The 25829-nt window shown below is 50.2% G+C and overlaps 1 protein-coding gene across 1 annotated transcript; it reads left to right on the top strand.

The window, feature by feature from the left end:
- The first annotated feature begins 10895 nt into the window (after positions 1 to 10895).
- On the top strand, positions 10896 to 24637 carry LOC122378849. The gene is made up of 7 exons (XM_043360458.1): positions 10896 to 11437; positions 14216 to 15081; positions 15985 to 16135; positions 16441 to 16539; positions 17188 to 17347; positions 19204 to 19461; positions 23721 to 24637. Exons 1-7 carry the CDS (start codon positions 11432 to 11434, stop codon positions 24014 to 24016), a joined length of 1836 nt encoding a protein of 611 aa, XP_043216393.1. The 5' UTR covers positions 10896 to 11431; the 3' UTR covers positions 24017 to 24637.
- Positions 24638 to 25829: the final 1192 nt, after the last annotated feature.

Raw genomic sequence — 25829 nt, 5'->3', positions numbered from 1 at the left:
TGAGGTCAGTATAAGTGCTCCAAGTCGCGGGATCGGTTTTTGGTAAACAACTTCACCATAAGTGGTTACAGAGCCAAGATAATGGCACCATTGAGTTTTGCATGCTCAAGCGCGTCGAATAAAGTTTTGTTTTTGTTGAGGTCAATTTAAAGGGAGATAATGAGCTTTCTTTTTTCTTAAATAAAAATTACTCGACATCTTTACTATTTCTACTGTAGTTTCTATAAAATATGAAAATTTCCTAGCACATTTTCGTATGTGAAAAAGGTTTTTATTTTTGCAAAGAAGAAGCAGTACTTGCAGTACCTGTAACACCCACCGAAATGCGTTGTCCTTCTCTATAAAAAGTCGCAGTACCTATATGGCGCTTTTGTTTCAAACAGCGACGCTTGGGTTTTTGTTTATGTTATCGCCTTGTCGTTGCTTGGTTGTAAGGATTCTAATTTGAATTAGAGTTAATTCGGTTTAGAATTAATTAGATTCTAATTCGGGGGTACATAGTGCCTACTCTTCTTTGTTTCCAAGTATTATTTTGCGCCACAAATGAATGGCATGCGCCAGAAACGCAGCCAAATCTTGCGATTGCGACTACGAAATTCATTATTTTGGCCTCAGAGCCTGAAGCAAAAATACAAGCATATTTATTTCAAAAAGACTTCAGGTTTGTCGAACGATGTTATGAGAATTTTGATAACAGTACTGCATAAGTTTTTCAGTGATGCCGCAAAAGTGTTGTATCTATCTTCTTTTATTGTGCAGTCGGCGGGACCGATTCAAAATTGAGTCGTTGCTACTAAAATAGCAGCATATGGCGACAGATGATGAACAGGAAAAATAGTTGCGTAAATTTAGACATAAACCACCCCCAAACCATGAATATCTTTTGAAGGCACTATAGACGACCATTAACTAACTAGATGTGATGAAGATCAAATGTAAGGAATACGCTCATTTTACAAAATTACATGCAAGTACCAAAAAGTGATGTAAGTACTTATTCAACGGTCATTTTCAGCGCTCCCCGCTAACGTGACTTCAAGTTGAGATATTTGCGGCAAGGTACCGAATTGAGCAAAATGGTTTTAATTTACATTATAACTTGTTGTGTTTTGTCAGAAAATGGTCCTAACTCAGATTTTGTGGAAAAAGGTCATAATCTCCCTTTAAGGTGTTCACCTCAGGTCATGTCAGGGCAGAGCCACTCAGGCCACGAGGCTGGCTCAAGGAGGTCATATCGCTTCTTTGATTCGGTAGGTCCTCACAAGTCCACTGGTGGCTTCCCGACTCGCTAGCTCAATTTGATCGGGACTTTTTGGTGAAAACTCCTGTAACCTTACTGACGTCATAAATGAAGTCGCCTAACTTTAAGAATGGAAAAGTGAATGCTGGGGCTTCCAAAGATTGTATAAAATCGCGAATTAGTGCGCTTGAGACAGCTTTAGATGGCTCCCGGCGCCAAAATAACAGTTTTCATATTTCCCAATTGATTAGGATAATCGTGAGGTTGCGTGACCGACCTGACTTCAGGTGACTCTTAACCCGCGCCGGGCCGGTGCTCTGAGATTCCGCGCCGGGCCGGGGGGTGTCTGAACACCCCCCTTCTAACTCGGCTCCTGGGCCACGTAGCGACACGCGGTAAGCGGCAATCGAAAGAACGTCCAAAATAAGGACGAAAACACTTCGGTCATTTTTTGGGTCAGGTCAAAGGTCAGGTCACCAGAGGTCACCAAAGGTCAAATGTCCACTATTTCAACATTTTGGAAACTGCCAACGGCTATCTCGGGAACCGATAGAGCTACAGCGCCGCGGAAAAGCGCATTCGATAGCCCTTTTACAGACCTTTCTGAGTAATGTTCTCAGATTTGACCTCAGGTCAACGGTTTAGCCTCCAGGGGGCAAAAACTTCAAAAATAGCCGTTTTTACGAAAAACGTTTTTTCGGTAATAACTTTTGACTCAAAAGAGTCATGACATTACTTTTGCCACCATCGTGTTCCTCTCGTCGAGACGCGTCGAATGAACTATAATTTGACCTTGAAAGGTCAACTTGAAAATTTGACCTCAGGTCAAGGTCATGACCTGACCGGAAAAGGTCATGTTGCATATCAGTCGATCCGCAACGTCGAGCCGAACACATCTAAGGCGTTTTCAGCGCTCTAGCACGTCTCTATCAGAAGTTATTAGCGAAAAACTGTTAGATTCTGTTCGTGACCTGAGATGACCTCGGGGACATAACGAGGGGTCACAGTTGCCATTTTCCGGTTCAGTGTGTCCATTTTACCTACGTCTCGATGTTTGAGAGTGTCTAGAATAACGTTCGTGCAAAACAGACGCTTTTCAATTTTCTCCCATTGACTTATAATGGAGAGGTCGCAAAATTGACCTGACCTTAGGTCACCGATATCAAAATTCCGAGATATACATTTTATAGATATTGTTGCTCTAATCAATCGCTGAAAGTTTCAAGGCAATCAATCAATCGGTGTAGCTATGACGAGCATTCTTATTTTTTCTGAGGTGAGGTCACTTAGCGTGACCTGGTGACCTGACCTAAGGTGACCTGGGTCTGAAATTTTCACAACATGTGCGGAACAGATGCACAAACAGTTGTGCCAAAAACGGCGGCGCTCCGCGCCGCCGTTTTTGAGATATCTGCGAAAAACCGCAGGGGGGGGTGTTCAAACACCCCCCCCGGCCCGGCGCGGGTTAAGAAAAATACGAGATAGCTACATACAAGTTGTGAGGCCTCTGGCCTCTGGGAGATAGTACTAGTAACTAGATCATATAAGCTTCATTCCCCGTTGAAAAGTCCCCTGGCACGAAGGGTGCTGCGACGTCGCGACATTTTGGGACCTTACAGAGGTTCACTTTTGACGTCATTGGTCAACGGCCTGACCTTAACCTTCGCACTTGTAGGAGGGTGTCGAACAGACCTCCTACCCTCAGTTTTTCGCAAATAACTCGCGCAAAAAGCGGCTGATTGCGACGAAACTTTCAGTACCCTCGAGTTAATCAATATGACGCCTACCCTATAATTTGTATGACCCTGACTCAAAAGACCTTTGAATTGTGAACTGTTTTCCGAGACCATGTTTGGCCGGAATCGCGTTTTGGCGTATTTCGAGTAGAGCGCGTTTTACTGTCTTTTTAGCTTTAAGCGATCAAACATGTGAAAGGATGTTGATCCCATGGATTCTAGTGGGTGTCAAGGTCACGTGAAGATCAGTCAGGTCACTGACCTTTGATGACCTTTGTTCACTCTTTCGAGTTCTACAACATGTTTCTAGGGTAGATACTAGATTTTGGAGTTGATTTCGCATTTAAAAACCGTTTGAGCATTTAATAAGTAGGGGAAAGTGGGGTAAGACGGTCAGGGTAGGTAAGACGGGCACCCCTTCTGCAGACCAAACCAATAGCGCTACGAGCAAGAAAAGTTAGGACCAGAATTGCCTTTCCCACTACACACCACCATTCAAGTCTGGTGAATTTGTGTTCAGTCGATAATCTTTTATTTTGATTTCTTTAAAACACTCATTTCATTGAAAACATCCATAATGTATTGTGCAAGCTTTTGTGTACAGCACTATAGAGTTAAAAACTCGCAATCACTTGTGGTACACTCATATGCCAACAGTGTTCATTTACGGCGGATTTGCTTTGTCTGCATCAAATTGTCCACAGCGAAAAATCGTGCTGAACTTCTGACATTGAGTTTGGGGTAAGACGGGCAACTATGAACCCAATGGGTCTGTAATGGTGAAAATATTTTTGTTGCTGTAGGAAAAAAGAAGCATTTCTAATAAGAATATGTTCGATTCCGATACTCACAGACATGTTAGCAATATTCCTTCGGCACAGTTTATTCTCGAATAATGAATGTGAAAAACGGTTCTACATGGCTTCTGAACTAGGGCCTATATAGGAGCATACGCCTTCTGCACGAATCTCGTATACTGCCATTTCCGAAGCACTTGAGACCAACGAGCGACTGTATAAATGCGGCTAATCTCGGGCATTTGTTGCGAGCTGCGCTGATCGGTGAAAGAAGCTGGCCGTCTTGCCCTACCCATGTGACCGTCTTACCCCATGGGGTGGGGTAAGACGGGTTTTTGCAAGGTTTTGCAAAAATAGCTGCAGTTTATTTGTTGAATCAGGTCTAAGTCTCATCTTCTGGCAAATGAAAGTAAAATGTCTGAAAAAGGTTTTCACCCAGTTTCCCGTTTCTATGATGTTTCTAACCGGCCGAAAAATGGCTCCAAAGTTAAGGTGCCCGTCTTACCCCACTTTCCCCTAGTACCTAATTTGGTTCCCTCGTAACATGTGACCTGACCTGACCTGACCCGACCTGGCCTAAATGCACGAAAACATCATCTGTGATCAAAACTAACTTGAAATTCGTGGTCAGCACCCCGCAAAACCCTATAACAGCTTCACTTTACGAAGCTCTAACAGGTCCCGATTCCCCGACTTTTGAGTTATATTGACCTGTCAACCAATGACCTATGACCTTAAAATTGGGTATCATCGGCCTCCTCTCGTCACGGGAAACACGCTCTTTTTCCGCGAAGCTCTAGCTCGATCAGGGGCTGAACAGCAAAGGGGTCCAACGGACCCCCCTTTTACGATAGACGCTGGCAAAACACCAATATGGGCGAGGGTGAAAATACAGCTGCTGTCATAAAAATTCACCTTGAATCAAAGGTCGGGCTTGCCAAATTTCAGCTCTCGCAGCTATCAACAAAAATAAATATGTGGAGGCGGCATCCGCCTCCTCCCCCCTCTCCTCTCGGCCACTGCCAGCGAGGTTTTAGGCGTATCATACACGTTACAAAGCATCATATCAAGATAACACACCCCAGCAGCCATATGCACTGAACAAAAACTTATTACCCTCGCTAGTCTATCGGCACCATAGCACATGGTCGAGACTGTCGTCAGCCACGGACGCGCACTCGACCAACCCTCTGAGCCCGTTGACTGCGGGTGACCTTGACATGTCAAGCCTGATCGGCGGCCGGCCGCTGTCGTGCGGTCGTTACACGCGAGGGGAGGGAGACGCAAAGCTCTACGTTATAGCCGACCTCTGACCTTTCCCTGCGCGGGCTGCGCCCTGGTCACTGACCCCGCTCCATGTCGCTGAGCGGTGGCATGGCGGTGGAAACCGGTTCTAGCCTCTACACATGCCACCATTCTAACCCTCCCCTCCCCACGCTACTACGCGGCGTGGAGTACGCTCGTGCGTAACTGGGCGGAGCAAGGGGTCACGCGATACAGGGGCGGAACTGGTTGCCCTCCCGCTCGCCGAGCGACCAACGACTAATAACCTGGAGAACCGACCTACGCTATATAAAATGAAGAGTCAAAAACGGACAGCACCTATGCCTTGCTGTCGGCAAAGTACCTATCTTGAGGAAGAAATGAATAGGTACCTTTTCTTGGCAGCATGGATTAGGTACAGTCCACAGCAGAAGTAATGTGGGGTTTCAGTCATGGGTATGTTCTGCTTCTGAAGCTTAGGAACGATTAGCCAGACTACAATGAAACTTTGAATGTAGCTTATATGTATAGTCACCTTTGCAGCTGCAATTTTAGCTATTCACATCTTGTTTTCGATCACTCCGCATTAAACAATCGCCAGTCAAAGCCAATCGTTAAAGGTAGTGTGTCAGCTTTCCTGGACCGTATGGAGTTAATGGCCCAGATAAGGAGAACCGGATTTTTAGAACTTATCCATACCTTCAAAACTCATATGGAAACGTCTTAAATTCACTGAAAACACTTTGGAAGAACGTTAAGAACGTACAGGGGTATTTAGACCCCTGTGGGGTAAAATGTTATGCCACCGTTTTTCAGAACCTCCATGGTTCTTCACGTAGACGGCTTTGCATTCTCATCAAAAGAATCCACACGATTCTTCCAAAGACTCTTATGAGGTTTAGGGTTTATAATAAGAGCGTTCTTAGCACCTAGATGAGAACCCCAAAGGGTCTGTGAAGAAGTCCCTGAGGTTTATAGGGAAACCACCCTGTGTTCTGAATATCGGTTGTAGAACCCTTTCAGTTCTATTGCAATACCGCAAAATCCCCGTTCATTCGTCTATTGAACCTCCCATGCATGGCTATCGACCTGCGCCGTCACATCTGCTGCGCAAACACAGTACTTGATACACCTTAAAATGTATTACCTTCCTCTTTACTCTGAGCAATCAGCCTGCAAGTCTCCAGTCAGGAACAACCAGCCCGCAACCAGCCCATGCGATCAGCCCGCAACCAGCCCGCATTCAGTCTGCGATCAGCCCGCAATTAGCCTGCAGGAACGCTTTCCATTCGGCCGCGTCACTTGCCTTACACATCCAAGCCAAAGAACTCCAGGAGCCAAATATGAACACATTTTTAGCTTTAGCAAGTGGATGTTTTCACAAACACTGTATGTTTGCGCTATCGCCCATGTCAGCAGCCAGGTGGCGATATCGCATTCTCCCAAATCACATACAGTTTCTCCTTCCACCACCAGCCTCAAGCCAGCGTTTTCGACGATGTCGACGTCTCCGCGCGGCGCGCGCCAGGACGCTCTCCTCAGACTCCAGGGCCTCAATCAGAGCGGAGATGGCCTCGTCCCCTAGAATGAAGAGTCGGGCGGATGCGTTATTCAACAGGCAGGGAGTAAAGAAACTTAGATTGACTTCAGAGACCATGAGCCTACTCCAAAAATAAAATAATGCACTTGACATAAAGTGCAGTATAGATAAAATATTGCACTAATCAGCACGAACATATGTTTATTAAAATCAGCCAAATTTATACCTAAATCAATTGACCCCAAAATGGCAAGCTGATTCTATTCCTGGTTTATCTTCATTTGGAAGATTTGTCTAAATACCACATGCATAATTTAAGCTATGGGGCATTTATACAACATATAAATACTTACTGCATTGATTGGTCTTGCATATGAATTGTCTTCATCCAATGCATTCATCCATGCATTTGAAGAGCGTTGTGATATTGCTTATTATGGTCAATCACAAGTAATATGAATAATACACAACACTTGACTAGCAAAAAATTAACCTTATTTCAGTTCTTCAATATTTGATTACTTGCCATTCACCCAATCTTGCACCAGCCGCTCGTCACTGCACAAAGCGTGATCCAACGCGATCGAAAAATGGCGATCGCTTCCGGTGGACGCTAGAACGTGGTACCGCGGGCGTGGTCCTGATGAAAGCCATTACACTGATTAAACCACAACCCCTTCTTCTTAAACCCGATGCTAGTTCGTGCAAAACCTTCAAAGGGTTTATCTTTCGCGCGCTTGGTGTGACGTAATATCACGTGACTAGGGAGAACGAAGAAGAACCGGTGTTGGTCGAGTTGAAGCCCCCCTAGGGCCACTAAGATTGCACGCGAAGAAGCAGCACGTGTCTTCGGTCTATGTGAAACACTGTGTGTGTTCTTCATGAACCAGACGTTCTGTTTCGCCTCTAAGCCAGTTTACCCTAATACCCAAAAAACCTAAGTGTGGAATATTTTAAGATGCTTTTGCATAACGTTCTTTCAACTTGTTTTCAGTGTTCTTCAAATTTTGAGTACCCCAGTGCGAAATTCGCCCCGACGGGTTGTCGGTCGTACCCCAACCACATTTCACACCACTATGAACAATAAATGCACACACTGAAATCGCTATTACCGATATGCTCATCCAATCAAGTTTCGATAAACCCGTTCATCAGCATCTCCTGCGGTTTCGAACACGCCTGTTAGGTGGTGCGGTAGACCGCGCCCAAAGCCAGGGCCCCGGTAACGTGAGGTAGCCGAGTCGGGGCAGCGTGCGCTGACCCAAGCCGGGGCCGCGCGTCCTCCCGGTGTCATGTGATAGCCCGGGGCTGCCCGCGGGGATGCGGTAGACCGCGCCCAAAGCTGCGGCCCTGGCTTGGGTCAGCGCACGCTGCCCCGACTCGGCTACCTCACGTTACCGGGGCCCTGGCTTTGGGCGCGGCTTCTGCTCATACTTTGTGGTGCGGTGGTGGTGCGTCGGGCCGCGCGCTCTGACTTCGGCCAAGAAAAATGCGTCAGCTGATCATTGTCATTTCTGCCACTTGCGTGTGGTGAAATGGGGTCATAACTTAAGAGACGGCTTTTTCATATCAATTATTTTACATAAAATCACATTTCAAACCATAAATAATGTTCGACAGCCAAATAAAAGAAACAATACCAATACAGGCTTACAGTTTACGGCTCGACATTGTGTTGTCTACGATTAGACAGCTGATAACTCATTCCCGTACGTCGTAACTCTATAATGACCTTTGCTTATTGTCACATGTGCGCCGCATTCGCGATTGTTGCCGACGCCTGTTTGCAGGCCAGCCCACTACAGTTGTTATACATATCGAAAAACCGATAAACTTTTAGGCAAAAAAAGGCACTATTCCAGGCCCATTTTTGATTTTTTTTGCGATATTAGGTAAAAACAGAAGCTTCTTATCCTAGGAAAAATAAAATGGGAAATCTTTCAAAGGTGGCACACTACCTTTAAGATTAGTAAAACCCTACATTACTTTAGCGGTGGGCTGTACCTAGAGCAGTGGTCGGCAGGTCACTCGGGGTTGTACCCCCTTTTTAGGCGCCAGGCAGGGCCATTACCCCCACCTACCAGACCCCATTGCTGTCACAACCAAGTTTACTGAAATTCCATACCTTTCTGGAACTCTTTGGGTATTTCTGCATTTCCAATGCATCAAATTTAAAACATAACACTTCCTCCACAAAGCATTTAGTATATCCCATTTAACCCTCGTACATATAGGGGTGGCGGGTGGTTTTTCGTTAAAACTCACGTAAAAGCCGTTGGATCACGACCAAATTGTACCCTCGAGCCAAACATTTTTTTTTCTTAACCTGCCCGGGAATTCCTGAGGCCAGTTTCACCAACAGAAAAATTGCCGCCTGCCGGAGTTTTTGCCTAAAAACCGCTTCACATACGGAGCATAAGCGCGATGAGCATGTAAGTGGATAGGGTTTTACCGTTTACGTTTACGTTTACGTAATCATTGGCTTCACATACGGAGCGTAAGCGCGATGAGCATGTAAGTGGATAGGGCTTCAACGTTTACGCTCCGTATGTGAAGCGGTCTCAAGGCGAAAAATTCCGGCAGGCAGCTATTTTTCTGTCGGTAAAACTGGCCTCTGGACCCATTATGATCATTGGCTTATAAGCTTTTCTGGAGGTAATCTTGAGCCATAAAATCTCACTTCAAGAAGTTATAGCGGGTCCCGATTTTCTCGACACTTGTCTTTGACCTCCAGAATGAGACGAAATGACCAAGGACCTTAACCCTATTCCTGGCGGGCTCCGCCGGGACAAGAAACTGGCGGGGGGGGGGGCCGATTCGGCCCCCCTTCAGATCTCAAAAACTACACATCGCAGCGACAAACGGTAAACGGCATCGGATACGCACGGTCAAGATCTACAATTTTTACTAAGGTCATTTTCAGGTCAGGTCAAAGATGACGTCACAGGGGTCGAAAAAGTCAAAATTGCGGCGCTAGATATGGAGAGAGTTTTTCTCGAATAACTTTCGAATTAGTCAAGAAAGGAACAAACTAAGGGCATCATCGTGATCCTCTCGTCAATCCGCATCGAATGATATATATATGTTGACCTCGAAAGGTCAAGGTCAAAGGTTGACCTCAGGTCACGTGACCTCGAGGTCATCATGTACATCATTCGATGCGTCTTGACGAGCTGAACAATGAGACCATCCGCGCGGCTGTATCTTGTTCCTGAACGGAGTTATTGGCAAAAAACCGCTGGTGACCTTTGATGACGTCACATGACCTTACAGCTGCCCAACAGCAAAACAGACCTCAAGGTAGTGAAGGTTGATCGTATATGAAGTCATGTATGGTATATGGGGCCATTCCGACCCGTTTTAGTGGTAAAAACAGGGAGTTGATTTTTCCCCTATTGACTTATAATGGGGAGGTCGCGAAACTGACCTGACCTTAGGTCACCGATATCAAAATTCCGAGATATACAAATTACACATACTGCTACCCTAACTAAAGCCTGAAGAGAAGAAATTGATCGGTCAAAAACTCTAGCTCTGGCGTGATTGCAAACTTTTCTGAGGTAGGGTCACCAAACCGCCTCTGGTGACCTGACCTGAGGTCAGATCAACTCAAAATTTTCAGACATGTTGCGTAGAAGCCTTTTAGGAAAAGTCAGAAAATTTGAGCTTCCTAGCTCAACGCGTTTGGGAGAAATAACCAAAAAACCTCAGGGGGGGGGGGGGCTCCTGAGGCCCCCCGCCAGGAATAGGGTTAAAAATGGGCAGCAGCGGCTTCCTATAGTCACGGGTAATACGCTCGTTTTTTATGTACAACTCCATCTCAGAGTCGGAGAGGCCGCGGGGGTCCGATCGACTCCTCCCCCTTACGTTAGCGGCTGTGGAAACGCCAACAGACGGGCGACGGTTAAAAATTGCAGCTGCTTTTGTACGACTGTACGGAACCGCGGTGAGATGGTGAGGCTACGTGAAAATTGGTAAAAAATTGGTAAGCGAGCAGCTACGTGAAAATTGGTATCTTAACAATGTGTGCTGTGCCTTTGACCTAGGCTAATCTTTGAACCCTGGGATGCAACAGTCACGATGGTTCCATCAATGGAGCCCCTAACTCTAAAAAGATAGGTTTTCTCATAATCCCTCATTACCCCCACCGAAAGGGCTCCATTACCCCCAAAGGGGGCATGCCCCACCATTTGCCGACCCCTGACCTAGAGCAAGGATTAGAGGCAGCTTCATCATAATGGCAGTAAATTAGACCTGGTTTCACTTTAGCGTACTCGAATGAATATAGTGCAGTTTGCAAGTTTGTTTTTTAACATGGGAGCAGATTTTGACATTTCATTGCATTTCTATCGATGAATTTTCATTTTTGACCATCATGGAAACACCACTTGAATCATATTCGGCCCATAGGCGCGGGAATAAGAGCAGAGTGGAAGAGCAATGAGAGGACCTTCGGAGATTCGGAGATGCTGTGTGGACGAGGAAATGCAGTCAGCTGATGTTGGAATTCGCAATATTAATTAAATAAAAACTTCTTTATTCCTTTGGTCGCAAACAATTGAACCGACACATAACTAAATTTCCCGACAAAATGGTCGCCAAAGGAGCCAATGGGCATCAGGAGTCAACATGGCGTGCTATGACCTTGCGAAAATTATTCCGCGCCACGAAAAAACAACTTCGGGCGGGGACGCCATTTGCCGCGAAAGCGCTAGATATGTCACGGCATGTTGGGAGATACGCGAAATGGGAATTGGGACTTCGTTATTAGTGTTTGGAATAATTAACCAAGTACGAGTCATCCTCAAACATACTGATTATCAATGGTGCCCGTTTTTAACATATCAGGCTTTAAATGCTGGTAAGTTTTTAAAGGATCTGGTTGGTTGATTGTTATTGCACACCATTTTTAATGTGTATAAGAGTGCCTGTGGCTTTTTCAGCAATTTCCTTTTTTCCTGATTTGTTGGATGTGCTCCAAAATCATTAGTTAGCTTGGGTATGGTGGGGTAAAGTTGTTACAAAGGGCAATGAGGGTGGAAGTTGGTTGATGAGACCATGCCAGAAAATGTTAGCTATGCTTCAAGCCATGCATTTTGATTTACGCATGCTGATGGTCATCCTGCAACCGACCTCGTAAAAGGGTGTTAATTGAAATTGTGATTGATGCTGTTTTCCTCCCAATTGGCAATTGGTTGCATTTTATATCCAAATGGTTTGTTATTTACATTTTCATTAGTGCATATCTTTGTTTATTATGGAGAGAGCAAAGCGAGCAGTCATTCCTAGATTAACAAAATTTCTGAGCATGAGCGGCCGGCGGGCCGTGAGGACGCTATTGAGAGGCTTATATCTCAGCAACCACTTGACCGAGTTGCATGCAGTACCGTAAACCGGGGTGACTTTGTATCACTTTTGACCAGTTTGGTACAATATCTTGTATATCACTTGAGATTTCACTCTGGAAACTGTTTCATCATACCAATTGGACAATTCTCTATCTAACTGAGTACAATAAATGGCTTGAAATTTATCATAAATATTTTATTTTTTTACCAAAAAATTGATCATTCTCACCCAGACGTCGGGGTGACTATGATCACTATATTAAAATCACCTTATGTGTGCCATAGGAGCCCTCAGAAGGGGCTTGTGTGATAAAATTACATGTTTTGAATAAAATCAAAGGCTTTGCTTGACAAAAACTCACACATTTTACAGTAAAACTATGCATCATTGAGGTATTAAAATAAAGTTGCATGCTCTGGTTCTAAACTGACATTACAGAGCTATAAGCAGCAAAATTAGCTACTTTAACCTCTGACTTCAAGATTAAGTAACAGTCACAGATGTCCTAAGCCACAGGCTACCTGTTCTACATCACACTTTGTCTGCTGGTGGCTGTGGGACCACTTGCCACACTGTTCATGCCCCTCCCAGCTGATTGTCTTTTTCACTTCCCATTGACGCTCCAATTACCACTGAGATAGAGCAGCTCAATGCTCATCCTCCATTATCAGTATCTAAGCCTTTCCTTTCTCTTTCTTTATCTGGGTCTTTCTCATCTTTACCATTATTTTTGCTGGAGATGCTAGCGAATTTATACTTCATGCCAATGACAACAAAAAAACAAGCTGTGACATGAACATGATTATTCTAACTGGGACCCAAAGTGTCTGATATAATGCTTCATTGCTTAATTTAACTATTGGCATAGAAAATACAGTTCACAGCAGCTAATTGCTCATTTGAGGCCCAAAATTGGTCTATGATCAAAGTCACCCCGGGTATCATTGTCACCCCGGTTTACGGTAGTATTTTTAGGGTTGGTTCATTCCTTCTACCAAGTATTGGACTATTTGCGTCTTGCGATGCATGTGGGTGACCCTGGTCCTTATGCACGTTTATGCACGTGCCATGTGCAACTGTGTCCCAAAATTAGAATTTGCGTTTGGTGTCAGAGGGGAAAATTCCTCAACAAAAAAAGGATAAGAGTGGAAAATTAATGGCAAGGCCAAAAAGGAGCGGAAAGGGTTCAAAAGTATAAATTTCCGCACACATTTTGTAGGGTGCAGGATGCAGATCGACCATTTACGCAGTTGCTTTTTCCTTGGTAGAACTTGGAGTGGAAAATGGTCCAAAAAAGGTTGGAGGTGAGAGTTAAAAATGATTTTCATTTTGATGTTGTTTCCCACCCAAATCGACTAGTTTTGAGACACTGACGTGCAAAACGAAGAGGTGTCAGTTTTGTAACAATTACAATATCTCGGTCATTACTGGGCTGATTGCACTGAAAGTTGGCATGTAGGTAGGCACCCACTAGGCAATGCATATCCATGTGCCAGAGTTGGGGTGCTGCTGCACCATGCACGTGTGTGCGTTCAAGGGGCAATTCCAGATCTGGAGAATGGCTGGACCTATTGCGCTCTAATTTGGTACGCAGTTAGGGACCAAAGTTAGAAGGGTGCCATGCACAAGTCTGTTGGGACCTATTTTGCACATGCGCACGTGCAGGGTGCTGCTTCCAGATCTTGAGAACGGCTGGGCCGATTGTGCTCAAATTTGGCAAATCGCTAGAGACCGGTTAGTAGGGTGTCGTGCAGAAGTCAGTTGGAGGTACCGTACCCCCTCGGAATTTCGCACGCACGAGGCTCATACTCTCGCTCGCTCCGTTAGTCGCCCCAAAAGGGGTTTTACTGGTAGGTAGGGACCTACCTAGGTACTTAACCCATTTGCTTGAACTTCCTCATGTGGGAGAACTGAAGCTATGACTGTTATCTTTGACCATAGGTAGGTACTTTACTATTTAAATTGAGCATCTGCATCTGGGAGATCTGGGCCCTGTTTCACCAGTGATAGCAGCACGCTGCTATTACATGTGTCAATTTGGTTTCCATGGAAACATCAATGAACCATGACGTCAATCTGTGTGATGTCATCAAATAGTGCTGCTAACATCTTCATTCTTCACGGCCTTGCGATTAAACAAATGTGTCAAACACATTCAACGAGATTGCACCTCTGTTCCAAACGCAGCTATGGAAAAGCTCACGGATTATACGAAGCATCATTAGTGTGACGTCATCACATTACGTCATTACGTCATTACGTAGCACATATTAACATCATATTTTTATAGGTGATGCAAGCAAATGGCATGGTCAGCCACTCAACAGCCGGCAAAGCAGAGCCAGTGAGGCCAGCAGCCCCGCTATGTATCCCCGTGGTGGGCAAAGTGCAGCTGAGCTCGCGTCTGCAGCAGCTGCTGCAGCGGAGCAACGACTTGGACCGTCTGCAGGCGTCGCTGGCCGGCGGCGGCGGAGGCGGCGACTGTCCGCCGCTGGCTGCCGCCAACGGCCAGCGACGGCCGCTGCCGCCGGTGGCCGCCGCGCCGCCGCACCTGGTGAGCGCCATCGGTGACGGCCTGGTGTTGAAGACGGCCTCGCAGCACCCGGCCGGAGCCCGCTCGCCGGCCGTGACTGTCAGCGCGAGCAGCCACCAGAAGATCCTGCCAAAGCCGGTTCTGCAGTCAGCCGCGGCTGCCGATCCTCCCAACTATAAAGTGGAGAAGGTGAAAAACAGACACAAGGGCGCGAAGGCGGCGGGGGCGGCAAAGGCTCGGTCCGACTCTGCGCCGCCCAAGTTTAAGGTGCGTCCGTCGATCAGCGTCCCGGCGGAGGCGCGGCCAGATAACCGGCGCGGCGGCACCGGCGCTCCGGGTGCGCGGTCGCGGGCGAGGCCGTCCTCTCTGCCGACACCGGCGGCGGCCCGTCTGCCGAGGCTGCCGGCCGAGCTGCGGGCCTACCAGCTGCTCTCGGAGCAGGAGGAAGCGGCGCGGCGGCCGCTGCTGCCGGCGCCGGCCGCCGGCTCCGAGCCCGAGTCGAGCGACTGGGAGCCGGCGCCGGCGGCGGCGGAGCGGTACCGCGAGCGGCGTCGCTTCTCGCGCTGCCGCCGCCTGCTGGTGGAGCAGATGCGCAGCAGCGGCGGTGCGGCGGCGGCGCGCCTGTGCGGCCGCCTGCTCCGGCCGCCGCCGGGCGCCGCCGACACTGAGCGCGGCCGCCGCCTGCGCGCCCGCCAGCGGCTGGAGGCGCGCCGGCTGCTGGCCGCGCTGGACGAGGCGCGCCACCGGCGCCGCCAGCGGCACGAGCGGGCGCGGCTGACGTCGCTGCTGCTGGGCGCGGCGGCGGCCTACCCGAGCCGCACCGGCCAGCTGCTGCTCCAGCCGCAGCGGCCGGCCGACTCGCACACCAGGTGAGCGGGCGCACCGGCCGCCCCACAGCAGCCGCATCGCTCTTCATCTACATTATAATATAAATGCTTTAAAAGCAAACTATGTAGTCTCAATATTACTTATGTCTATATGTAAGATGTACATTTGGTTCGGCAACATTTGTTTATTCACAGCATCTAGTTTTAATGGGTTGAAACGTTTTTAAAGGATTTTTTTTCATGGTAATGAGTGCATCAAGTGTGATTGATAACTTGCTCGTATCTGAATTAAACTGAAAACAGTAATGCAAATTGATTTTTATTATTAGTTCCCTGCTGAATATGAGTAAAAGGTTGATAATCACCATATTGTTATTTTCACAACATAAATTTTTCAAAGGAACCATTCGATTCATGTTATTTGCGTGAAGGGTTTGCTACCTCCCGCTTTTGCCCTATTTTGGTTCACTTTATCGACTCGCTATTTTTTCACAGTTGCAACTTAGCAAATGTTCGATGCTGGACAATTGGACAGTCCCGACTCACGGTTGCCAGTATGGCTCCGTGTTAGTTTGGTAGCCCGGAATAAGTGTTAATGGCTCCGTGTTAGTTTGGTAGCCCGGGATAATTGCTAATGGCTCGGTGTTAGTTTGGTAGCCCGGAGCCGGTGTCTGAGGCCGTCTGCGGTTTGTGCCACAGACTGTGCGGCGGCGGTGGCCGGTCGGCGCAGCTGGCCCGGCGCCGCTGCTGCCACCGCGGCGCCGGCGGCGCCTGCGCGCGCACCGCGCTGCCCTGCACGCGACACTGCCGACAGCACGTCCTCTACAACGTCGACCAGCTGCTTTTTCAGGTGGGTGCCGACTGCCGACTGACGAGCGCCGGCTCACCGGCGGTCGCAGTGACTGCGCTCTGCACGCGGTATCGGCGGCGATCGCTACCGTGTCAGAGGGCCAGTAGGGGATAGACGTACCGCAGATAACACCAATCGAGACTCTGCGCGGTGCAGCCCGGACTTTGCGTACAACTGTGATTCTGGGACCTTCACTGACTTCAGTCCTGCTGGGGCTCACCCCCCCCCCCCCCCCACTACCACCACCACCACCGTCACTATGTGCAGTGGTAGCTTAGGTCCTCTTCTTCTTCTTTTTTTTTCAGCACTGTACGGCGAAGTTTTCAGACAACACGCAGTGTTGTGTACCTGTCTTTGACATCAAACATGAACTACCTCTCTGTGAAGAACATGCAAGGAAACGGGTAAGTTGTCCGTTATGCTTCACGTGACCCTGGAAATGCTACTAAGTTTGCTGGCTGTGTTGTTTCTACGATTGCCATGCAATTTCTAGGCTATGCATGCTGTACGAATTGACTACAAATAAATAGCCTACAATTGACAGGGACCTGCCTGATCTGATGAAACTAGGCTATGGCTAGAGGAAGGTACAAGATCACACAAATGTATCATCCCACAGATGACAGTTTTTAATGTGAAAAGTTTCTATTGCTTTTTTCCTAACGGTTGTGCGTGTCGTTTAGCATTGTTGCTATTGAGATAAACTAGATTAGGTACTGTTGACAATTTGACATCATGTTTGGTTTGCACTTATTCTTATATAGTTCGTTTTTTACGGTTTTGTGACCAACGTCTCTAAGCTCCGGAATAATGGGCGCAAAATGACCTTAGTAGTCGGCGCGCCCTAAAGCCCCAATTAACAAACAACGCTCCGAAATATTTAACTCCCCACGTCAACACTAATCGGACATGTCAGCTTCAGTTTGTGATCCAATTTTGTCCTGATTTTGCCCTTGGCTCGTATCTGTTTGAATGCTAAGAATACTTAAATTGCATGCAGCTCCGCGACTACCGTTTCTTAGTTTATCGTTACATGTGCGTTTTCTTTTCAGGATAACTATGAAAAAATGGCAGGGAAAACGAGAAGTGAGCCAAAAAAGAAATCCAGGTCCATAAAGCGCCCAAAGCGGCGGAAGAAGACGAAGAAAAGGTCGCCTCCGCGCCAATCCACTCCGACCGACGTGGCGCAGCAGGGTGGCTTCGAGGACGCCGGTGAGTGCGCCACGCACCTCTGCCTGGCCTGTGGCCCGGGGATCAGGGCCAACTGTCCGTCAGTGGAGCTGTCTCGTGCAGTGAACCTGCATGTCATGGCCTAACGGTAACGAAAACTACATCCGGAGCTGGAGTAGGGGACGCAGAGTGCACACCTTCATAGGCATCAGCGTATGACAATTGACCACCATTATTCGGCTAAGGCTATGAAAAGTGCTGTAATGCACATGTAGATACTATAGTTACTGTATATAATGCTTGATGCAGAGCTAATGACTCATCAGCTGTTGGACCATGGCAGACAGGAACATTGCCATGGGCGTTCCGTTCCCGGAATGATGGTATGGAGGGCCGCGTCCACCCTGCTGTCAGTGTGGTGGTCCGCGTCCATTGTCCACCCTGCTGTCAGTGTGGAGGGCCGTGACCACCCTGCTGTCAGTGTGGAGGGCCGCGTCCGCCCCTCTCCCTGCTGTCAGTGTGGAGGGCCGCGTCCACCCTGCTGTCAGTGTGGTGGTCCGCGTCCATTGTCCACCCTGCTGTCAGTGTGGAGGGCCGCGTCCATTGTCCACCCTGCTGTCAGTGTGGAGGGCCGCGCCCACCCTGCTGTCAGTATTGAGGACTGCGTCCACCCTGCTGTCAGTATTGAGGGCCGCGTCCATCCTGCTGTCAGTGTGGAGGGCTGCGTCCACCCCCCTCCCTGCTGTCAGTGTGGAGGGCCGTGTCCGCCCTGCTGTCAGTGTGGAGGGCCGTGTCCACCCTGCTGTGAGTGTGGAGGGCTGCGTCCGCCCATATCCCTGCTGTCAGTATTGAGGGCCGCGTCCACCCTGCTGTCAGTGTGGAGGGCCGCGTCCACCCTGCTGTCAGTGTGGAGGGACGCGTCCACCCTGCTGTCAGTGTGGAGGGCTGCGTCCGCCCCTATCCCTGCTGTCAGTATTGAGGGCCGTGTCCTCCATGCTGTCAGTGTGGAGGGCCGTGTCCACCCTGCTCTCAGTGTGGAGGGCCGCGTCTACCCTGCTGTCAGTGTGGAGGCCCTCCACTGGAGGGCCGTGTCCGCCCCCTCCCTGCTGTCAGTGTGGAGGGCCGCGTCCACCCTGCTGTCAGTGTGGAGGGCCGTGTCCGCCCCTTTCCCTCTGCCCGGCGCCTTCTGACCGGCCGCGCGGTGCGGACGCGCACGCATGGGTGAAGAACCTGTCCCGGCCACCCCGGCCGTGGCTGGGGTAACTTTCAGCTTACCCCAGTGCGCCCGGGGTAACTTTCTCCCACTCTTGTTTATCCTAAAAGCTGGGGTATTTTACGATATCTCGGACCAGGACCCTCACCCTCAACTCTCAGATTTGAGTGAAAATCGGTCCTAGGGGTAATCATAGGCCCCAAAGACGTCTGGCAAAATATCAGACGCCTTAGATAAAACTTTTTGAGATATGTATTGCATAACATTTTTTTTCAAACTTCCGATTGTAAGGGTGAGTTTGATTTGCTAAGTATAACTTAACCCACGACCCCAGCTCGCCGTTTCGCCTCTAATGGAGCCAGAGCCTCGCAGAACAACGAGCTTGTGGGCCGTTAGGATGGGTACATAGCGATTGGTACCCGATTTTAAGGTCCTAGGTCAACCGGTGACCTCTGAGGTCAGGTGAAATGTTCTATGTCACGGGCTCGGTTTTAGGTGAATAACTTCGCAAAAAAATGGCCGCAGAAATGCTATTTTGGCAACATTGTGTTCGGCTAGCTCAGGCGCGTCTGATGGTATACCCTTTGTTCGGGCGAGGTCAACTTAAGTAGTTGACCTCGGATCAAGGTCAGGTCAGCTCCCCTTGGGTCACTATTTTTCAAACATTCTCCACCGATTCGCACAGGTTTCGGCGACATGGAGTCGGAGCTGATGGAGGATGAGGAGGACGAGGACGAGGAGGACGAAGACGAGGATGAGGAGGAGGAGGACGATGACCTGGATGATGAGGGGGAGGAGCGCGGCGCAGCGGCGGCCGGCGGCGGCGGCCAGCCGGGCGAGCTGGACCGCAGTCTGGAGCTCCACCTGGGCACTGTGCTGGAGAACGAGTTCTCAGAGGTGCTCAGCAAGCTGCCCGACGAGGCGTTCACCGAGCTGTTTGCCGGTGAGTGAGGGGGGGGGGGGAGAGGCGGCCGGGCGACTCGGCCGGACCCGCGCACTCCAATCGAACCAATCGTGTACGGGACCGATAAGGCGTTTCCGCCCGCGTGCGGCGTCGAATTTCTGCCCTTATTGGCACCGGCCGGTTGCCGAGCGTAACATGGTCCTCTTTAAGCCGTTTGGGGAGCCACTAGCACTTAATTTGGTGAAAAGGGCATCGTTGGACGCAGAAATAAATACCTCGCCACACGAGTCATGAGCCCGTATAACAACCCTAGCGCTCAGTGAGTCCAGTGAGTGTGAGCTCGCTCACCGTGTCTCGTTGATATGTAGACTAGCCCGCGGGGGTATGGACACACTAGCCAACTGCTCCAGCGGTCACCCGGAAAGACATGCTCAGTGCCCAATGCCTGTCAGCTGCCCTCCGGGGCGCTCCAAAATGGCAGAACAAACATTTTTAGGAAAACGCGTAATAACTGGTTTGTTGTGACGTGTGTTCGATCTGCGCTGACCGGTATACTGTGGTCTGACCGGTGTACTGTGCTGTGGCCACTGCTGTGCTCTAACCGGTGTACATGCTGTGCTCTGACCCCCTACTGTGCTCTGACTGGTGTACTGTCCTCTGACCGCTGCTGTGCTCTGACGGTGTACTGTCCTCCAGTCAATGTGCTGTGCTCTGACTGGTGTACTGTCCTCCAGTCAATGTGCTGTGCTCTGACGGTGTACTGTCCTCCAGTCAATGTGCTGTGCTGTGCTCTGACTGGTGTACTGTCCTCCAGTCAGTGTGCAGTGTTCTGACATGTGTACTGTCCTCTGACCGCTGCTGTGCTCTGACTGGTGTACTGTCCTCTAGTCAGTGTGCTGTGCTCTGACTGGTGTACTGTCCTCTAGTCAGTGTGCTGTTCTCTGACTATTGTACTGTCCTCTAGCCAGTGTGCTGTGCTCTGACTGGTGTACTGTCCTCTAGTCAGTGTGCTGTGCTCTGACTGGTGTACTGTCCTCTAGTCAGTGTGCTGTTCTCTGACTATTGTACTGTCCTCTGACCGCTGCTGTGCTCTGACGGTGTACTGTCCTCCAGTCAATGTGCTGTGTTCTGACTGGTGAACTGTCCTCCAGTCAGTTTGCTGTGCTCTGACTGGTGTACTGTCGTCAGTGTGCTGTGCTCTGACTGGTGTACTGTCCTCTAGTCAGTGTGCTGTGCCCTGACTGGTGTACTGTCCTCTAGTCAGTGTGCTGTGCTCTGACTGGTGTACTGTCCTCTAGTCAGTGTGCAGTGCTCTGACTGTTGTACTGTCCTCTGACCGCTGCTGTGCTCTGACTGGTGTACTGTCCTCCAGTCAGTGTGCTGTGCTCTGACTAGTGAACTGTCCTCCAGTCAGTTTGCTGTGCTCTGACTGGTGTACTGTCCTCTGACCGCTGCTGTGCTCTGACGGTGTACTGTCCTCTAGTCAGTGTGCTGTGCTCTGACTGGTGTACTGTCCTCTGACCGCTGCTGTGCTCTGACGGTGTACTGTCCTCCAGTCAGTGTGCTGTGCTCTGACTAGTGAACTGTCCTCCAGTCAGTTTGCTGTGCTCTGACTGGTGTACTGTCCTCTAGTCAGTGTGCTGTGCTCTGACTGGTGTACTGTCCTCTGACCGCTGCTGTGCTCTGACTGGTGTACTGTCCTCTAGTCAGTGTGCTGTGCTCTGACTGGTGTACTGTCCTCTGACCGCTGCTGTGTTCTGACAGTGTACTGTCCTCCAGTCAATGTGCTGTGCTCTGACTAGTGAACTGTCCTCCAGTCAGTTTGCTGTGCTCTGACTGGTGTAATGTCCTCTAGTCAGTGTGCTGTGCTCTGACTGGTGTACTGTCCTCTGACCGTTGCTGTGCTCTGACGGTGTACTGTCCTCCAGTCAATGTGCTGTGCTCTGACTGGTGTACTGTCCTCCAGTAATTGTGCTGTGCTCTGACTAGTGTACTGTCCTCTGACCGCTGCTGTGCTCTGACTGTTGTACTGTCCTCTAGTCAGTGTGCTGTGCTCTGACGGTGTACTGTCCTCTAGTCAGTGTGCTGTGCTCTGACTGGTGTACTGTCCTCTAGTCAGTGTGATGTGCTTTGACTGGTGTACTGTCCTCTGACCGTTGCTGTGCTCTGACGGTGTACTGTCCTCCAGTCAATGTGCTGTGCTCTGACTGGTGTACTGTCCTCCAGTAATTGTGCTGTGCTCTGACTAGTGTACTGTCCTCTGACCGCTGCTGTGCTCTGACTGTTGTACTGTCCTCTAGTCAGTGTGCTGTGCTCTGACGGTGTACTGTCCTCTAGTCAGTGTGCTGTGCTCTGACTGGTGTACTGTCCTCTAGTCAGTGTGATGTGCTTTGACTGGTGTACTGTCCTCTGACTGCCGCTGTGCTCTGACTGGTGTACGGTCCTCTAGTCAGTGTGCTGTGCTCTGACTAGTGTACTGTCCTCTAGTCAGTGTGCTGTGCTCTGACGGTGTACTGTCCTCTAGTCACTAGTCAGTGTGCTGTGCTCTGACTGGTGTACTGTCCTCTAGTCAGTGTGATGTGCTCTGACTGGTGTACTGTCCTCTGACCGCTGCTGTGCTCTGACTGGTGTACTGTTCTCTGACCGCTGCTGTGCACTGACTGGTGTACTGTCCTCTAGTCAGTGTGCTGTGCTCTGACCGCTGCTGTGCTCTGACGGTGTACTGCGCTCTGACCGCTGCTGTGCTCTGACTGGTGTACTGTCCTCTGACCGCTGCTGTGCTCTGACTGGTGTACTGTCCTCTAGTCAGTGTGCTGTGCTCTGACGGTGTACTGTCCTCTAGTCAGTGTGCTGTGCTCTGACTGTTGTACTGTCCTCTAGTCAGTGTGCTGTGCTCTGACTGGTGTACTGTCCTCTAGTCAGTGTGCTGTGCTCTGACTGTTGTACTATCCTCTAGTCAGTGTGCTGTGCTCTGACTGGTGTACTGTCCTCTAGTCAGTGTGATGTGCTCTGACTGGTGTACTGTCCTCTGACCGCTGCTGTGCTCTGACTGGTGTACTGTTCTCTGACCGCTGCTGTGCACTGACTGGTGTACTGTCCTCTAGTCAGTGTGCTGTGCTCTGACCGCTGCTGTGCTCTGACTGGTGTACTGTCCTCTGACCGCTGCTGTGCTCTGACTGGTGTACTGTCCTCTAGTCAGTGTGCTGTGCTCTGACGGTGTACTGTCCTCTAGTCAGTGTGCTGTGCTCTGACTGTTGTACTGTCCTCTAGTCAGTGTGCTGTGCTCTGACTGGTGTACTGTCCTCTAGTCAGTGTGCTGTGCTCTGACTGTTGTACTATCCTCTAGTCAGTGTGCTGTGCTCTGACTGGTGTACTGTCCTCTAGTCAGTGTGCTGTGCTCTGACTGGTGTACTGTCCTCTAGTCAGTGTGCTGTGCTCTGACTGGTGTAATGTCCTCTAGTCAGTGTGCTGTGCTCTGACTGTTGTACTGTCCTCTGACTGCCGCTGTGCTCTGACTGGTGTACTGTCCTCTAGTCAGTGTGCTGTGCTCTGACTAGTGTACTGTCCTCTAGTCAGTGTGCTGTGCTCTGACGGTGTACTGTCCTCTAGTCAGTGTGCTGTGCTCTGACTGGTGTACTGTCCTCTAGTCAGTGTGATGTGCTCTGACTGGTGTACTGTCCTCTGACTGCTGCTGTGCTCTGGCTGGTGTACTGTCCTCTATCCAGTGTGCTGTGCTCTGACTGGTGTACTGTCCTCTAGTCAGTGTGCTGTGCTCTGACTGTTGTACTGTCCTCTAGTCAGTGTGCTGTGCTCTGACGGTGTACTGCGCTCTGACTGCTGCTGTGCTCTGACGGTGTACTGTCCTCTAGTCAGCGTGCTGTGCTCTGACGGTGTACTGTCCTCTAGTCAGTGTGTTGTGCTCTGACTGGTGTACTGTCCTCTGACCGCTGGTTGTGCTCTGACTGGTATACTGTCCTCTAGTCAGTGTGCTGTGCTCTGACTGGTGTACTGTCATCTAGTCAGTGTGCTGTGCTCTGACTGGTGTACTGTCCTCTATCCAGTGTGCTGTGCTCTGACGGTGTACTGTCCTCTAGTCAGTGTGCTGTGCTCTGACTGTTGTACTGTCCTCTAGTCAGTGTGCTGTGCTCTGACTGGTGTAATGTCCTCTAGTCAGTGTGCTGTGCTCTGACTGCTGCCGTGCTGTGACCGCTGCTGTGCTCTGACGGTGTAGGTACTGTACTGTGACCGGTGTACTCTGCCGTGCTGTGACCGCTGAGCTGTGCCCGGCTGCGTTGCAGACCCGCACGCCGGCGACCTGGTGCACAAGGAGACTGAGGAGCTGGAGCGCGCGCTGGAGGCCGTGGAGCGCGAGTCGGACGCCGTGCCCGCGGCGCGGCACCACCTGCTCAACGGCAACCCCAGCCTGGGCGCGCCCGGCTCGGCCGAGATGGAGGAGAGCGTCTACACCCAGCTGGCGCAGGGCGTCAGCCTCGAGAACGCCATCAGCAACGTGCTCAACGGCCAGGAGATGAACACGCTGAACCAGCTGCTGACGCACCTGGGTGACGCGGTCAGCCAGGACTCGGCCAGCTAGGGGCGCGCCCCGCCGCCCCATCGCTCCATAGTGGCCGGCGCGGCAGCCTCAGTCGGCGCTGGTCGCCAGGGCGGTCTCAGTGGACAATGCACCCGACTGGCAGTCCTGAAGTTGAGCTCGGCGCTGGCTGGAAACAGTCCTGGGGACGAACTGGACCCAACCAGCGCAGCTGGTAGTTAGGCAATGCTGCATTGGCGGACGGTCCGCGCTGGTCTCTGGCGTCAGCCGGCGGGCGGATAGTTTCTTTCTTTCTACACCATTGATTTTATAATCGACCTGACCGGTTCGATTACGTACGTAACTTTGTGGCTGTGGTTTGGTTTTGCAGGTATTTCTTACTGTTGGTCATAGCTGTTTTGCTCGTCGACCTGCCTTTCCTCCGTTTAGTGATTGTTCTCCGCCAATCAAAACAGCGCGTGGATGGGCATTTACTTGGCTACGTTCCTGGGCTCTGTGCGTGCGCCGTGCGTGTGACTGGTGGACTGCTGTGCTAGCGGGCCGGACGCAGCGCCCTTCATCGCCCGCCGCCGCCGGACGGCAGGCTACATGTATTTATGGTCGTACGGTGTTGACATGTGCGGTTGCTCCAGTGTCATTATTGAATGTATCACCTTTTGCATGTGTCTGTTTGTGGGTTTGGTGTGGCGGGACCGGCTCGGCGAGCGGTGGAAGGCGCACCTGGTCTTCCATAGAGTAGGTGGCAGCACCTGCCCTCAGACCACAGCCGGTCACTGGCTACGGGCCGCAGCGTGGGAGCTGTACGATGATTACACGTGTTTTCTCAATGCTATGACGAAAAATGTTCTGCCTTTATTTACATATTGATGATTTACTCCTAGCATTGCCCTAATGGTATTCGTAGCTGTTAAAGCCTAAAGGGACTAAGGAAGCCGTGCTGTTCTTTGGTATCACGGTATCTGAGTATCGGACGGATCTTTTTTTTTGGGGGGGGGGGAAGGCCCTTTCGGTCCAATTAGACCATTTCAGAGCCGGAAAGATGATAGGAATTAGGGGGAGACATTGGTCTGGGCCGACACCCTAGAGAGTCGCCGGGGCTGAGCCCGTCCGAATGGACAGACCGACCAGCCCCCCAAGCACTCTGCACCCGGCTACGGGGTGCGCTCCATCGGGAGCAGCGGTGCCGCTCCAAGGGAGCAGCCCGCATGATATAAATTTGCCTGTCCAGCCCGGAGGGGGTTGCGGCGTGGAGGAAAAGGATTTCAGTATCCTGAGGATAGAAGCACGGAACGGTGACTGGATGGGGTCGGTCAATTTTGTTTTTTTGTTTTGTTGGGTTAGGCCCTTTCGGTGCAATGGGACCATTTCAGAGCCGGGAGGATGATATGATTTAGGGGGAGACATTGGTCTGGGCAGGCACCCTAGTCAGTCACCGGGGCTGAGCCCGTCCAGAGGACAGGCCACCCAGCCCCAAAGTACTCGCTGCACCCGGCTACGGGGTGCGCTCCCTCGGGAGCAGCGGTGCCGCTCCAAGGGAGCAGCCCGCATGATATAAATTTGCCTGTCCAGTCCGGAGGGGGTTGCGGCGTGGAGGAGAAGGATTTCAGTATCCTGAGGATATCATGGATATCATGAGGATGATATAAGCACGGAACGGTGATTTGAACGGAGGGGGTCGGTCAAGGCCCTAAGTACCATAGAAATACAGTGAGGCACAGTGAGGTTTTATTTAAAGGGACCCTCCCACCTTAACATTAGTTTTGAGTTGAGATAGCCAAGTTTGCGGCCAGGCTCAGAAACCACCATTTATCTTGGTCGCAACCCCCGCAGCTTTATGGTGTTCAAGAAATTTCTT

This window comes from Amphibalanus amphitrite, unplaced genomic scaffold, assembly GCF_019059575.1.
Source record: "Amphibalanus amphitrite isolate SeventyFive unplaced genomic scaffold, NRLGWU_Aamphi_draft 000000F_arrow, whole genome shotgun sequence".
Taxonomy (NCBI): domain Eukaryota; kingdom Metazoa; phylum Arthropoda; class Thecostraca; order Balanomorpha; family Balanidae; genus Amphibalanus; species Amphibalanus amphitrite.
This window is presented reverse-complemented; position numbering and strand designations above follow the sequence as displayed.